This window comes from Pan troglodytes, chromosome 7 (genome assembly GCF_028858775.2).
Source record: "Pan troglodytes isolate AG18354 chromosome 7, NHGRI_mPanTro3-v2.0_pri, whole genome shotgun sequence".
NCBI classification, from domain to species: Eukaryota; Metazoa; Chordata; class Mammalia; order Primates; family Hominidae; genus Pan; species Pan troglodytes.
Window position 1 is genome coordinate 104,458,373 of NC_072405.2, and position 14,974 is coordinate 104,473,346.

Sequence of the window (14,974 nt, forward strand, 5' to 3'; positions counted from 1 at the left end):
TGTAATCCCAGCACTTTGGGAGGCCGAGGCAGGCGGATCACCTGAGGTCAAGAGTTTAAGACCAGTCTGGCCAATATGGTAAAAACCTGTCTCTACTAAAAATACAAAAATTAGCCTGACGTGGTGGTGCACGCTGTAGTCCCAGCTACTTGGGAGGCTGTGGCAGGAGAATCGCTTGAACCCAGAAGGCGGAGGTTGCAGTGAGCCGAGATCACGCCACTGCACTCCAGCCTGGGTGACACAGTGACTCCGTCTCAAGAAAACAACAACTGTGTAGCTTTAGGGAATGTCTGAAGTCCCATGATTGTCACCATCAGTGTGTGTCTCACTACAAACTCAAAAATCTAGGGAGAAGAGAGTGAAATAGGGTGCATATAGGGCCAGAGAAGATGTGAAGGGAGAACACCAGGAAGTTCCATTCCAGCAAAAGGGCTGCATACGGCCGCTGGATAGATGCCAAGTGATTAATGTCAAGCCATATTAATGTCAGAGAGGAGAATTTGGTGAAAGCTTTGCCTGGCTAGATCTCAGGCTGGAAATCACTAGTTTCCTTTATTTTATTTCCCCCTAATCCTTTATAACTTCCTCTAATGCCTTAGTCAAGCTTAAGACCATGAGCCTCCAGGGAGCAAAGTGAAGCCCATCTGTTCAGTCAGGCATTTGCCAGACCAAAGTAAAAGGTCAATCTGGCTTTTCCTATAACAGCATTGAGATGACCCCAAATACTTCCCAATGGTATCAGCCAAAAATAACTTTGCATTACCGTGAATCGTGATTTCAAAGCAGAGATGTCAGGGATATCCTTTAAAACGGATAATGACTGGGCTATTGCTAGTGAGAAAAAGAAAGAAAACAATAGGCATATGTCTCTTTGGAATGTGCTTGCTCTAAAGGCTGTATAAAAATAATCCTAATCATCTTGTTTGGGGAGGAAAATCAATCAAGAATGCCTTTTTTCAAATATTTTATTTCTTTTATTATAAGACATATAGGTAAAAACTTGCATATTTTGAAAAAGATAGAAAATGGTAATAAAATGGATATTTTTCTTATTAAGAAATATGTTCATAAATATGCTTTATCAAATGTTAAAATGGTTATTTTGCAAAATAATAATAAATAGAGCAGAGCTGTGACATACAAGCATCAACCAAAGTACTGGAAGTTTTTATGCTATGTTTTATAAAAATTCAGACTTCTGATTATACATTAAAAATTGACATTTTGCACTACAGAGTATATCAATAATTCTGATTTTAAAAATATTTTTATGATGGCTCCATGAATTCAAAAATAATAAAACATAAAAGGTGGTTTGACTAAATAGAATCTGATTCAAATAATTTCCCCCTAAATAAGAAATTGTAAGATATAATTTTTGAGCCTATAAGGGACACATGTATCAGTTCCCAATTCTATATGTCTCGGTGGGCATTGAACAAAAATTGTTTGCTAAGCCTTTGTTTCCAGCAAGGTCCACATCATTTCTTTTCACAGTTTGATGGAGCAATAATAGTCACGATTCTGATGAGCCTAGTTCTACAATTCTAGCTCCATGGATCTTAGATTCGTAGAAAGTTTTCCCTCCTTTGAAGAAACTCATTGACAGCTTTCTTATATTTGTTTATGACTCGTTGGCCTCAGAGTCACATATCAGAACACTGGGAAAAATTTTTAATGATGAAAAGTTCTTGTTCTAGGCATTCTTTGTAAGCTTTACTTCTCTACTATCCAAAATAGAAGAAACACATGTGAACACCAAACACATCCTCTAAAGAGTCTTGGGTGTTCAAATAGCAAGGTCAGGCTTTTCCTGGAAATAAATACTGACTTTTTACAAAAATCTTTCATTTCCCATGCATCATGTTGCCCACAAGGCTAATACGCTAGCTCCCTGCTACAATGGGGGAAACCACATCTAACTTAAGTATTCAATCTAATATAGATTATTGGTCCCAATGGCCTTCAACAACGGCCATCAAAGGGACATCTGGGTGACCCTGGGTTCCTAGAGTACAGAGAGGTCATGGCAGGATTTGGACTTGAGCTTGAAGGCCATATTCTTGTTTTTGGCCACGATCTTGCCCCAGAAGCGCCTGGCTTTCCTGGGCATGCTCTCCTTCCTTTTCTGGTAGGCCAGCCGCCGTTCATTCTTCTCCTTGCTGTCCCGCCGAAGGCGCACCTGTCGCACAATGCCCTCAAACAGCTCCTTCACGTTGTGCTGGACAGCTGCAGAGGTCTCGATGAACTTGCAGTCAAACACCACTGCACAGGCTCTCCCTTCTGGGAAGGAAAGAAAGAGGTCAGAGGGACTGCAGAGCACAGTCCCACATAACGCACAGTCAAGCTGGATGGTTCTTCGAGGTAACACTAAGTCAGCTGTATATGCAGTGGATAGAGGATGCTGCTGCGGCATGGGCCCTCCCAGGGCATGAATAGAAAATGTCTCACTGGAGGGTCCCTGGAAGTAGGGGAGATGGGCTTTAGATCTGATCCCCCATAAATTCACTGTCTGAAGGTCCCATTTCATCAAATATAGTGATATTAGTTATAACAGTAAAAGCCATACCCTTAATTTACTGCTGACTTACAATGTGCCAAGAACAAGGCTAAGTTCTTTATAAACACTGTTTTCAATGTCCACAACAATCTTGGAAAATACATTATTATCCCTGTCAAATACATGAAGAAACCGAGGGGAGTCTCCTCTGCAGGTGAAGTTCACACAGCCTGTAAGTGGCAGTGAAGCCAGGTCTGCTCAGTTCTCAAGCCCATACTCAACTCTTTCTCCTGACCCAGTTTCCAGAATTGGAAATAAGAATTCTACTGCTTAGCTTTCCTCTCTTTTAAAATAAAAATAAAAATAAAGCAATAATGAGATATCTTGGGAAAAAATTGAGAATTTTACAAATGTGTAATACAGTTAAATTATACAAGCTTTTCTGGGACAGTCTCAATTTCAAGTATTTCATTGTGTTCAATGACCATGCATCAAGTTTTGGTTTGGAAAAAAAATGATTACTGTAGACAGTCGTGTCCTAGTAGGAAGACATTCCCAAACTAGTGTGTACATTGTCTTTATCAGGTGTCTTTCCTCCTGAGCAGGGCCTCGCAATGTAGTATTTTAGTTTTATAATTGTACCAGGGATCAAATCTGAATTAGGCCAGTAAAATCTCAAGGGCTATAAAAGCACTTGGGTGCCCACTCAGCAGATAGAGATTTTCCCTGAGCTAAGTATGAAGAAGAATATGTGACCCCATCAGACTGATGCCTCAAATGAAATTTCAGAAGCCATGGATGGGGAGTAGGAGAGTAGGACAGCGTTTCTAGGGCTCACAGAAACCAGAGTCAGCCAGAGTAGAATTCTTTTTCCTCAATGAAACTCTTTCTCACAGTTCCCCTAAATCAGAGTTCCCTATCCTCCTTGCATGAAGATGCTACTTTCATTTCCCTGTACTCTTGGGAATTCCAGGAAACTCCTTAAAAGCGGGAGGATTAGTATCCTGCAGGTAGACCAGATGGACAAGGGAGAACAAATAGTGTGGAGGAGACCCACTGGGACTGTAGGAGTCTGAGAAACACACCTAAAATTTCATATAGCATCTTAATGAGTTCCTAGATCCAGCCTCGTGGAAGGAGGGAAGAACCCGTGTCTGAAGGAAAACACATGTGATCCAGCGATTGTTTCTACAGTATTGGCTCTGCTCCTCTTACCTGATACAGACACTTCCCGGCACCGCACTAAGTCACTTTTGTTGCCAACCAAAATTATGGGAATGTCCTCTGTCTGCCGGGCCCTGCGGAGCTGGATTCGCAGCTCAGATGCCTTCTCGAAGCTCGCTCGGTCTGTGATTGAGTAGACAATCAGGTATGCGTCCCCGACCTGCATGCAGTGGTCATGGAGCCATTCATTTTCCCCCTAATGAAACAATAAGATCTTCTGTGAGTTCAGTTAGGCCTGGGGAATAAAGCATCAGTTTGCAAAGAAACAATATGTGTATCCTAAAGTACACTTGCTGATAGGAAAAAGGAAGAAAATCGCTTCCAACTCCCTAAAAGCATTGGTCTTCTATGCCTATAAGATGTCTGGTGGCTGTAAAGATTGCTAGCCTGTCCAGTACTTATGCCAAAAAGTTTTCACTTTTCAGTATCTTCTACAGCTTGATTTGATAAATTACACAACTACTCTGCCAAACAGCATTTCCAATTTCTATTTAATCTACCAAAAATGAGTCTCTTCTGACTTCCCAAAAACTCCCTTTTGCCTTTTCCAAGTGATGAGATTAAGAACACTTTTGTGGGACTAGGAGGGTTTTCAATTAACAGAAGTCTAGCACATAGGTTCTGAAGCTTTTTAAAATCTTTAAAAAGCCAGTGCTGAAGACTGGTATTGAGAATCTCAACTTCATATGAGATGGATGTATGTTATTTAAAATAACAGTCCATGCCTGTTTGTATTTTCCCTAAAACGAATAAACTTTTTGGGTGTGTTTTTTAATAGAACTAAAGGCAAGTCACTACAACTTGCTTGTTATTCAGAACTCATCTGTGAACGACCTGTTCCTTAGAACAGTCTCATTCTTCAGCAGTATGCTTTTAATCAAGAAAATGAGCCCACCTCATCTGGAACACCTATCATATAGGACAAGGTCACCCTTGCACCAAACAGCTTGTTGAAAGGAAAGCCCTGAAGGAATTTAGAGAGCTACAGGCTCTGCATACCTTATTTTCCCACATATCCAGGAGTATAATCGTTGCACTTTCCCCATCAACCATCAGGGTTCGTTCATATGTATCTTCTAGAAAAGAAAGAACAAAGATATTGGAGTCAGGCGAATATGCAACACTTCTCCATAAGAGGGTCAGGTAGAAAACTGTGCTAGAACATAAACTTAGTAAATATGCAATTAATTATGTAAGTATACAGATATTTTCAAAGGCAAATTACTATTTTTTGTCACCTTCAACAACATTCTACATATAATTCCTCCAGTCCTTATCCAGCAGAACGTCTCTCTCGAACATGTATCACTAAACCATATGGAGTAAAAGGCATTTGTTTGCATCATTCCTGGACCTTTTGTATGGCAAAATCATTTGTGAGGATAAACTTACTCAAGAGCTTTTGACTCAGATTCAATGGTTAATGCTATAAGGAAACATTAACCACCCAGTGAAACTGTAAGCCACATTTTCATAAGTCCATTGTACCTTTCAGTGGGTAGTTACTGAATACTCACTAGCAATTTCAGGAGTTTTGGGCTCAGAGACATTGCTCCTCTTTGGACAAGTGCAAGAATGAATCTTGAGACTCTCCCTGTTTTGGCTGTAGTTTTCTTCCTTTTTAAAAAAAAAATGCTGTTCCCTAGGAATAAATGGGCTTGTTTTTCCATCTTGAGTATAATAGAAATGCAGCCTCCAGCTCTACTTGGTAATGGAAACTTTCCTCCCGGCACTTGAGCCCAGATCGTGTGTAGGTGAAGGGTGAACACAGTACAGTACAATGGGCCAAAGTAGTTCCAGCCTGGAAAATCCATGGGGGGCAGGCGTAGAAAAGGGGTACAGTGGGATTTTTGCAAGTGGGATTTCCCTCATCCCAATACCATTGAGCCCATCTCCACTCTATTTTCACAATGAGGTTTCCTGTTTTGAATTTCATCTTTTGAAAATTATGACTTTCATAATGATTTATCATTTTTCTTCTGGTTCTTTTTGTCTAGAATCTTTTCCCTCAAATACCCACAAGGCCTGTTTCCTTACTTCCCTCTGGGGGAGGTGCTTCCTGCCCATCCATTTAAAATTGCAACACTTCTATCCCACAATATTCCTTCTCTGCTTTATGTTTCTCCATCTCACTTATTGCCACCTAACATACAACACATTTAACTTACTTATTCTATTATTTTCTGTCCCTCCTGCCCCTCTCGTAATGTTAGAGCAGACATTTGCATCTATGCTGTTTACTGTGTCCCCCCGCACATTGGTACATTGCTGGTGCACAATAAAGTTTGTACAGTGAACGAATGATAAATATAGCATTATGGCTGTGAAAACAAGCAAACCTGAATTCAAATCCAGGTGCCATCCCTTATGAACTCTGGGGTCTACGCAACTTAGGCTCTCTGAGCCTCAGTTTTCTTCATCTGTGCAATGGGATTGATAATAGTACTCACACCTTAGGGCTATGTGACAATTACCTATATTAAGCCTGGGCACAAAGTAGAAACTCAGTCAGTGTTAGCCATTATCACTTCTTCAGGTGAAGGAAGCTGGTTATTGCCATACTCAGCACTTCCTCACTACAGATAAATCCTAGCTTAAGAGAGCTACGTTGGAACCAGGGCACTTCTTGTTTTACAATAGCGAGCGGTTTATGAAAAACACTGCTCCTGGTTTAATGCTTCATCATCTAAGAATTGGAATCAGGAGAGGTTTCCCTTCCTTAAAGAAGGAAAACTTGAACAAATAAGAAGAGAGTTAACCAGGCATGGCCCTGTCTTTCTGTGAGTTTCCCCACCTCCCACAGCGTCATTCTTCTAATCAGTAAGTGTTTGCCCTTGGGGAATTAAAACTCTGTCTCGCCCATCGTGTGCCTGCTCACAATATGCAGAAGGAATGAGATCACAGTGGGACTATTTGGATTACCAGGGGTAGAACCTCACAACCTCAACATGCAAATTAGACAACGCAAGGGAGACTGTCAGAGCCTGAGCAGCACAGAACGGGGATGGCCTGACTGCTGCTTCCCACCACAGGGTTCTTAGCTCTTCTCTAAAACCCCTCCCTGCACTCAGACAACTCCTTCAATGATGGAGGAACTTTCTCAGCCCACCACTCAGGTACAGGGGACTCGCTTGAGTGCCCAGTCATTCAAATAGAAACATACTGTGTTCCAATCGCTGACGGAAAAGGAAAACCCAACTTTCTCCTGGCTTAAGAGATATCAGAACAAGTCTAGAGAAAAAGTGGACTAAGGATCACAGCCATGAAAGTAAAAACATGCTTTCCCGTTCTAGAAGCTTCCTGACAGGATCATTCTGTCTGATCTTACCTTTGCCTGAAAATTACTGTGTTGGAGGCCTGGGAGGCTAAAACAATCCATCTCCTCCCTGCTCAGCACGTGTGCTCCCCCCTTTACCCCCCACCCCAGTACATGAGTTTAGATACGGCCCCTGGCTGTGTGCACCAGGACCCTTCCAGCACACATGGCATCCCGACTGAAGGCTCTCCCCTAACCAGGTGCAAGCCTGGGAGTAACCAGAGCTCCAGGTTTCTCTTCATCTAAGTTGCTCAGCTCATCTTTTATCCTTTTCAAGTGCTAATCAGGTGAGAAGAAAGGAAGGAAAAGAATACCAGACTCTAGGAGAGCTCTTTGAAATCTGCTTCCAGTAAAGGTGTGGAGAAAGGTTTGGATACTGATTAGTCTCTGTGAGGCTTTTCCGTAATCTGGGTCTGGAGACACCCCTACTTCTCCAGTGCACTGGAAGAAAGCTGGGGTGTCTGTGCACACTCTATGTAGCAAAAGAACTCATGCTGATGGGGACAGACAGAGGTTCTATAAGGGGTGATGGTGGTCAGTAGCCACTTTCTCTAGACCAGTTTGTCTTTCCTCATTTGATCCCCCTGACAGACTCTCTCCTTGACCAAACTTTAGTCAGGCTCCTCTGAATCCTCTTCTCTACCCGGCCTCTCCCCGGGCTTCCATTTCCATCCTGGCAGAATTCAGCTTTAGCAAGAATCCTGCTAAGTCAGTTTAGTGAGAATCCCCCACCTTCAATATCTGATCAAATTCCTCACCCACCACCTCTGATAGTCTAAGTCCTTGGCCTGACTTCAGCAAGAATCCCAACCTTGACGTCTCCTCTTAGTAATTTTCCATCCTCTGACCCCCTCCCACCTGCTCCTTGGCCTGACTTCAGCAAGAATCCCCCTAACCTTGACATCTCCTCTTAGTAATTTTCTATCCTCTGACCCCCTCCCACCTGCTCCTTGGCCAAGTGCCCACTTGTTCTTCTTGTACTTGGAATTGAGCCCCATCTCTCCCCACTATTGGGATGCCTACTGCAATGGCCCTGAATAAGGTCTTCCTTACCATGTTAATAATTTTTTCGTTAACACTCCTTGTGCTTGGAAATGAGGCCCCTTCTGCCCAAGACTGGCTCAAGTGCCGTGTGTGTGTGAAACCCACCCAAGTGTTCTCTCACTGCCAAAACTGACTCCTGCAGCACCTCTAAAATTCTGAGACTCCAGCATCCCTCTCCCTGAAAACTTTCAACTGCTTCCAGCTTTCATAGCTCAGGGGATCCCAAGGAACCTCGGAAGAAATGCCTGCTCTACAAATACTGTCCTCTACTCTACTGGCCCCGGTCCCCTCTGGACAGCTCCACGGGCCCCAGCCAACAGTGACCAAAGTGGACAGGGGCCACAAGCAAGGAAACCACCACTTTTGAAAGATAAGCACATCAAAAGGAAATGGTAGATTCATAATCAGCTCTAACTAATGCTCATTTCGTACTTACTATGTGCCAGGCACCATGCTCCATGCTCAACATGTTATATCCTTTAATCCTCGTAACACCCTATGAAGGAGGTATTACCCCAATTACACTAATGAGGCAGCTTGAGGAGGCTAAGTGGCTTGTCCAAGAGCACCCAGCCAAGTCAGTGTCAGAGCTGCGTCTAAACCCATTCATCAAACCCCAAGCCCAATGAGACTTCCGTACTTTGCTGTATATGTGTGGTGTGCCTTCCCACCTAGCTCAGGGCTTCCAAATCCTAGTTGTCCCTAGGGTCCAGTTCAGAGACCATCTCTTCCATGAAGCTTTTATTTATTTTATTTATTTTATTTTATTTTTATTTTTATTTTATTTTATTTCATTTTTGAGATGGAGTTTCACTTTTGTTGCCCAGGTTGGAGTGCAATGGCGAGATCTCGACTCACTGCAACCTCCACCTCCCAGATTCAAGTGACTCGCCTGCCTCAGCCTCCTCAGTAGCTGGGATTACAGGCACATGCCACCACGCCCGGCTAATTTTTTGTATTTTTAGTAGAGATGGGGTTTTACCATGTTGGCCAGGCTGGTCTTGGACTCCTGACCTCAGGTGATCCACCTGCCTCGGCCTCCCAAAGTGTTGGGATTACAGGCATGAGCCACCATGCCGGGCCAACCATGAAGCTCTTAAATCCACAGTCAGAGGTAATCTTTTTGCCTCGGAATTCCCACAGCACTCTCCTTACACCACTTTCAAGACATTTACCACATCCTATCTCAATTTCTACTTGGTGTATACATTATGCTCCATTGCATACTGTGAGCATCTCCGCAGAAGAAGCCCCATGACTCTTTGCATGTCCCCAGAGTGCCTCACCAAGCTCTGTGCTATACATTCAGTAACTTCTTAGGAATGAATGAATGAATGAATGGCATTCAGTGTATACAGAGAGTCATAAGATTACTGCAGTGTAACTGTAACAATATCCATCTTTATTAGGAGAAATCATTATGAGAATATTATGTCGATTTTTTTTCTTACAGTGAATGCTGATTTTAAAAAAAAAAAAAATGTAGGGGTGTGCCTTAGAAAACCCTCCTCTTGGGAAACAAAGCCAACTAGTGATTCCAGCAGGTCCTACAGATTCTCTGTGTAAGAAGCTAGGGAAAGGATTCCCTTTCTCTCATGATTGAACCCAAATCCTGTGTCTTTTCATGGTCCCCTGCGGCCCCAGGATCAGCCATATGCCTGATGCCCAATGTGCTGTCATATTGGGCATCTCTCTCTCTCTCTCTCAACAAAGAAGTTCCCAAAATATCTGGGAAGGCTACCTTTCCAAATTCCAGGTATGAGTCAGTCTTCTTAACATTTTATGCCCATGGGAATATTACCCTCTGGATACATACAACTCCATTCTAATGGACAAACATTTTTGAAAGTCTACTGTCCACTAACTTTTTTCAATTCTTCCCTCTTAAAAACAAAAAACAACTCCCAATCCATCTCTTCCTTATGTCAACGCCCAAAGCACTGTGTTGTTACTGCTTAAAGTATTAGTTAATGTGACCCTGCTCTGCAACATAGCAACTAACACTTAGCTCATTACTAGGGGGCATGGTATACCTCATCCATCGCCTTGTATCCCAGAGCTTAGGCCAGAGCCAGGTGTGTGGCTGATGCCCAATGCGCTGTCATACTTAGTATTTGGAAGCTAAATCCTGGGGCTGCAGGGGGCTATGAAAAGACACAGGATTTGGGTTCAATCACAACTAGATTTGAATCCTGGTCATACCATGTACTAGTTTTTTCACCCTGGGAAAGTCACTTGACTTTGTAAGCCTCCATTTCTTCACCTGTCAAATAGGTATATTAATGCCAGATTGATTCAAGTATTATCAAAAATATGTGTGGGAAGTATTTAACACAGTGCCTGGCACATAGCAAGTTCCCCAGAAATGGTAAAATGAACTGAACTAAGATGATAAAATCCCAAATTCTAAATCCACCTTCCTTATTGGGTGATTCTGGATAAGGCTTTTGATCTCCCTGAGACTTAGTTTACTCATGAGTACAAGAACTTTGTGAAGACCAAAATAAACAGCAGCAAATATAAGGCACCTAACAAAGTGCCTTTCCCGTTGCAAACATTCACTCTAAATGTTAGCCCCTTCCTCCCGTTTCTCTTTCCTAGCAAGTCACCTGGCAGCCTTTACAAAGAAAGAGGGAATCAATTGTACAACACTGGCCCTATTTCTCCCTTTACTCTTGTGAGATTCCAGGAGCGAGGAGAGAAATCGATGTTACAACAATGAGTCATTATTTATAGCCCAGTTCCTGAGCTGCCTCATGAAGCAGTGAACTCCTTGACACTGAGACAATCAAGAAGAATAAAACCTCCAGATGAGATGGGCTGTGGGTAGTGAGGAATAACATTAATATGCATCAATGCAGGGGAGAACTGAGTCATTGCTAAGACACCTCCCTACTCTGTGATTCAGTTGTGAGTCGCGACAGAACACAGACCATGTGACTTGGGGAAACACTGAGCAGTGCTTCCTTTATTTCTGTAGCTGCAAATAGGGACATATAACTACCCTGGTCGCATACGCTCAGACCGAGGCTGTGGCTGAAAGACACTTTATGGATGGCATTGGCTATCAGGATCCTCATATTACTTAGCAGAACATAGGGCTGTGCTTTACCCCTAGCTGAAGAATACATGCATTTTGAGATAATGTCACCTCAAAACAGTTTTGGAAATAGGCCAGGCTCCAATCAATAAATAGATGAAATTGTACAGGGAAAATTGTCTTGAAAAGCTGTCAGACTCTATAGAAAGTTTCATTGTTATACTTCACATTTTAAAAAATTATTATGCTATTTCAAATACAGATTTTGAACTATTTAACACCCACAAAAGTTTCTAATATTGGTGGAAGCAAACTGATCAAGCCATCCTAACAGCTTTTCCAACTGGCTTGTTTTAGGTATAACCATGGAAAAAGGCTGTGTCTATACTGAGTTCCGGGAAGAATGTTCAAGTCAGAGTCAGCAGAAGTCAAGTGGTGCGCTGACCCTCTGGCTCTGCCCTCTCTAATCAGCCTTCCCCAACCCATTTAGAATTGGAATCTGAAGAATTCCCTTTCTGGCCCAGGATCAACAGATTTTGGTCCTGTCTACAAGCATTTTCATTTTCTTGCCCCGAAAGCCTGTGCTTGGGCTTTTCTGGAGACTCAGCTCCCCCATCAATTGTCCAAAATGCCTAACTTCAGCTCCCAACTCTGCGGGTAAATAAGTCACCCACCCTCGCTCTTTCTTCCTGGGCCACCCCTGGTGGAAAGAAGCCCACTGGGGCTGGGACACCTACCTCCCAGCACCTCGCAGTCGCTGTCCATGCTGTCATGCACACCTGCAAAGATGTTGGCCAGAGTGGACTTGCCCACCCCCTGCTCCCCTATGAGCACCACTCGGTAGTAGGTGTTCCCTGACTCAGAGGAGATGACTGAGTCTGTGGAGTCAGAGGACCAGCTTCGGCGGCAGTGGTCCTCAGGGGTAGCAGAATGGCGGTTGCGGTGGCTGTACTGGTGGGGCTCTTTCTGGACCATCAGATGCCTGCCATCGGCTGTGATGCTCCAGCGCTGCTGCTGCGGCTGCATGCCCACAGTGCCCTGGCGCATGGTGACATTATTCAGAGTCATCGTTGAGTCCTGGGGAGCAAAGCAGCCAAGATGGCAGCATTAGTAAGCATGAGTGAGAGCTCCGCTCAAATACGTGGTCAGTCATCAGTAATATTTTATTAGATGAGATGAGAAGCAAGTATCCCTAACATAAAGACCACCAATTAAACAGTCCCCCAAACCCCAACAAGACAGGCTTTCAACTGGACACACACACAGACAAACACGCTGCCCACACTGTCAGTAACCAGCTCCTCAGGCAGACTGTCATTTGCATGGGAAAACAAATGCTGTTAACATCACCCACTGCCCATGGGCTTCCCCCTTCCTCAAAGCAGACTTGGATGAAAGAAGAGCTGCACTCAGAGCTGGCACAAAGGCGGCTGGAAAGAACCAGCAGCCTCCAAAGATGGCTTGAAAAGCAACAAGTTAATGTTGCTGGGGACCAGCTGGTCAGGTTAGCTGCTCTTGTCTAAACTTGGCTCTTAATTGCACCAGTGTCCAGCAGGTTTTGTGCCTCAGTGGGAAACACGTGGCAATGACATCACCCTCCCCTCCCCTGCCCACCGCAACCCTGGCTGGACTGGACAGGCACTTATTGGAACTTCCATGTTTAGTAAAGTTGCCTTGATGCTCTCCAGCTGCCTGGAGAGCATCCACCTGCCATTATTGGGGGTAGGGGGGAAATTTTCTGTTTAAAGTTTATGCCTCAGCTGTGCCCTCTTACCCACAGATACCACTTTTAAAACATCCCGGCTCCAAACCTAGACACCCTGGCAGAGAAATGACCTGCTCATGTTCAGACCTATGAAATTTGCAGAGAAAGTGCCTCATTCTTAAAAAACCACATCCATTCTCAAGAGTTCTTTAATTCAACTCAGATTCCTTTTTTGAGACAGGGTCTTGCTCTGTCACCCAGGCTGGAGTGCAGTGGCACGATCATAGCTCACTGTAGCTAGCCTCCAACTGCCAGGCTCAAGTGATCCTCCACTTCAGCCTCCCAAGTAGCTGGGACTACAGACCTGCACTACCACGTCCACTAGTTTTTTAATTTTAATTTTTATTTTTTGGTAGAGACGGTGGTCTCACTATGTTGCCCAGGCTAGTCTCGAACTCCTGGGGTCAAGTGATCCTCCTGCCTCGGCTTCCCAAAGTGCTGAGATCACAGGCCTGAGCCACCATTCTCAGACCCCCTTCTTGAAGCAAATCAGAAGGCTGAAGACTCCCCTAAATGATATTCAACAACTTCTCTACAACTTTCCCTTTGCAGACTGCCTCCCCTAGCCGGGAGGTCTGTTTTTCCGGCTACTGGCGACAAAGTATAAGTACTTACGTTGCAATCAGCAAGATGCACAAACACTCCTCTCCCACCCTCACCCCCACACTCCGTACCCCAACATCTCGCCACTAACCAGGACGACCAGCCGGTTTTTTAGTCTCAAAAGCAGCACCTCAGTTGGCAGACTTACATTCAAACAACAAACACATAAAGCATCATTAAGGGCTGCCCTCTCTGACCACTCGATCTGTAGGGGGAGGTGACCCTTCTACCGAATTGAACTAAGGAACCTGCTGATGAGAAGCGACATCCTTTGCACTTGAAGCTCTGACCCCTACCAGAAAATCCCAGTGCTGAGCGCACGTTCCAAGGGTTCTTTTCTCAACTTCGAAAGTTCTGCGGGCTGGGAAACTCCCACTCTCTCCCTTCTCCGTCCCGGGCCGTCCCCCTTACTTGGCTCGGCCGGATCGGCGTCGGGGCGTCAGTGTATCGCGTGGGTCCGCGCTGGGATACCCGGGCCAACGAGCGGGGAGTGCTGCGCTGCGCCGCGCCCGCCGTCCGTGCCCGCCGCCTGCAGCCGCCGCGGCCGGGCGGTTTATAACCAGCCCAGCCGACCCGCCGCGGGGCTTTTCCGTGACGTCAGCGCCCCCGCCGGGAGGGGGCGGCTCTGCAGCAAACTCGGAGTTGCAGCCACTTGGCTAAATCAGTTACTCGCAGTCATGTGACCCCTTCTCTCTCCATTTAAAAAATAATGACAGTTCAATCCTGGGCCTCCTTTATTTTGTTTTATTTTCTTTTTACCAGATGAACACAGGAAAATGGAAAAATACACTAAGTGACACTTAATCGTCCTTCCCAGCAAAGCACTTGCGAGCTGTCGGGATAAAGGATGGAAGGGAGAGGCAGGTTTGAATTGAGAGCTCAGTTTTGCCAAGAAAACAGAGATCAACCTGGAATGCGCAGAGACTTTAGCCTCCAGGATGAGACTGCAGCCACCTTGAATAGCCAAGGCTTGTTTTAACCACATCTTCTGCAAGGAAGACAGCCTTGTCACCTTCTTCTGGATAGGGGGAAGCAGATGGAGCCCCACAAGGCTTTGTTTCCCTTCTCTGGCAAGGACCCAGAGAGAAGAGGCCAGAAAGAGGTGAGGAAAGAGGACAAGACCTTGAAAAGGGCAGTTTGGGAAAACAATTTAATTGAGGATCCAAGCAGATTGTGCTAAATATTGCTGGCCCTCCTGCTCTGGGCCAGAATGCTGAGGCTCCTCAATCAGGGAATTTAATCAGCATCCCAATCAGCAGCATCTCTGTACCAGGCTCCCTGGCAAGGCTACGCCTTGGGCATGAGCCAATACAGCCTGGCCATGGGGAGGAGCACTGAGACCAACACCCCTGTAAGAGACTCCTGTGAACAAAGGGCACAGGATAATAACTACTACTACCATTTATAAAGTACCTCTGAGGACCTCTGCTTAGTAGGTACTGTTAGGCCTCCTGGGACCTTAATCCTTACTACACTTCTGCA

General features: G+C 44.7%; 1 protein-coding gene across 2 annotated transcripts; it reads right to left on the reverse strand.

The window, feature by feature from the left end:
* Positions 1-951: 951 nt before the first annotated feature.
* Positions 952-14,124, reverse strand: GEM (GTP binding protein overexpressed in skeletal muscle). Of its 2 annotated transcripts, none has more exons than XM_001142306.5 (5): positions 13,904-14,124; positions 11,862-12,201; positions 4,724-4,800; positions 3,716-3,920; positions 952-2,283 (listed from the first exon to the last, which is right to left on the reverse strand). In XM_001142306.5, the coding sequence occupies exons 2-5, from the start codon at positions 12,190-12,192 to the stop codon at positions 2,009-2,011; spliced, it is 888 nt and encodes a 295-aa protein (XP_001142306.1). In that variant the 5' UTR covers positions 12,193-12,201; positions 13,904-14,124; the 3' UTR covers positions 952-2,008. The 2 variants fall into 2 exon arrangements, with proteins under 2 accessions (XP_001142306.1, XP_001142383.1); XM_001142383.4 differs by having other exon boundaries at positions 13,789-14,117.
* Positions 14,125-14,974: the final 850 nt, after the last annotated feature.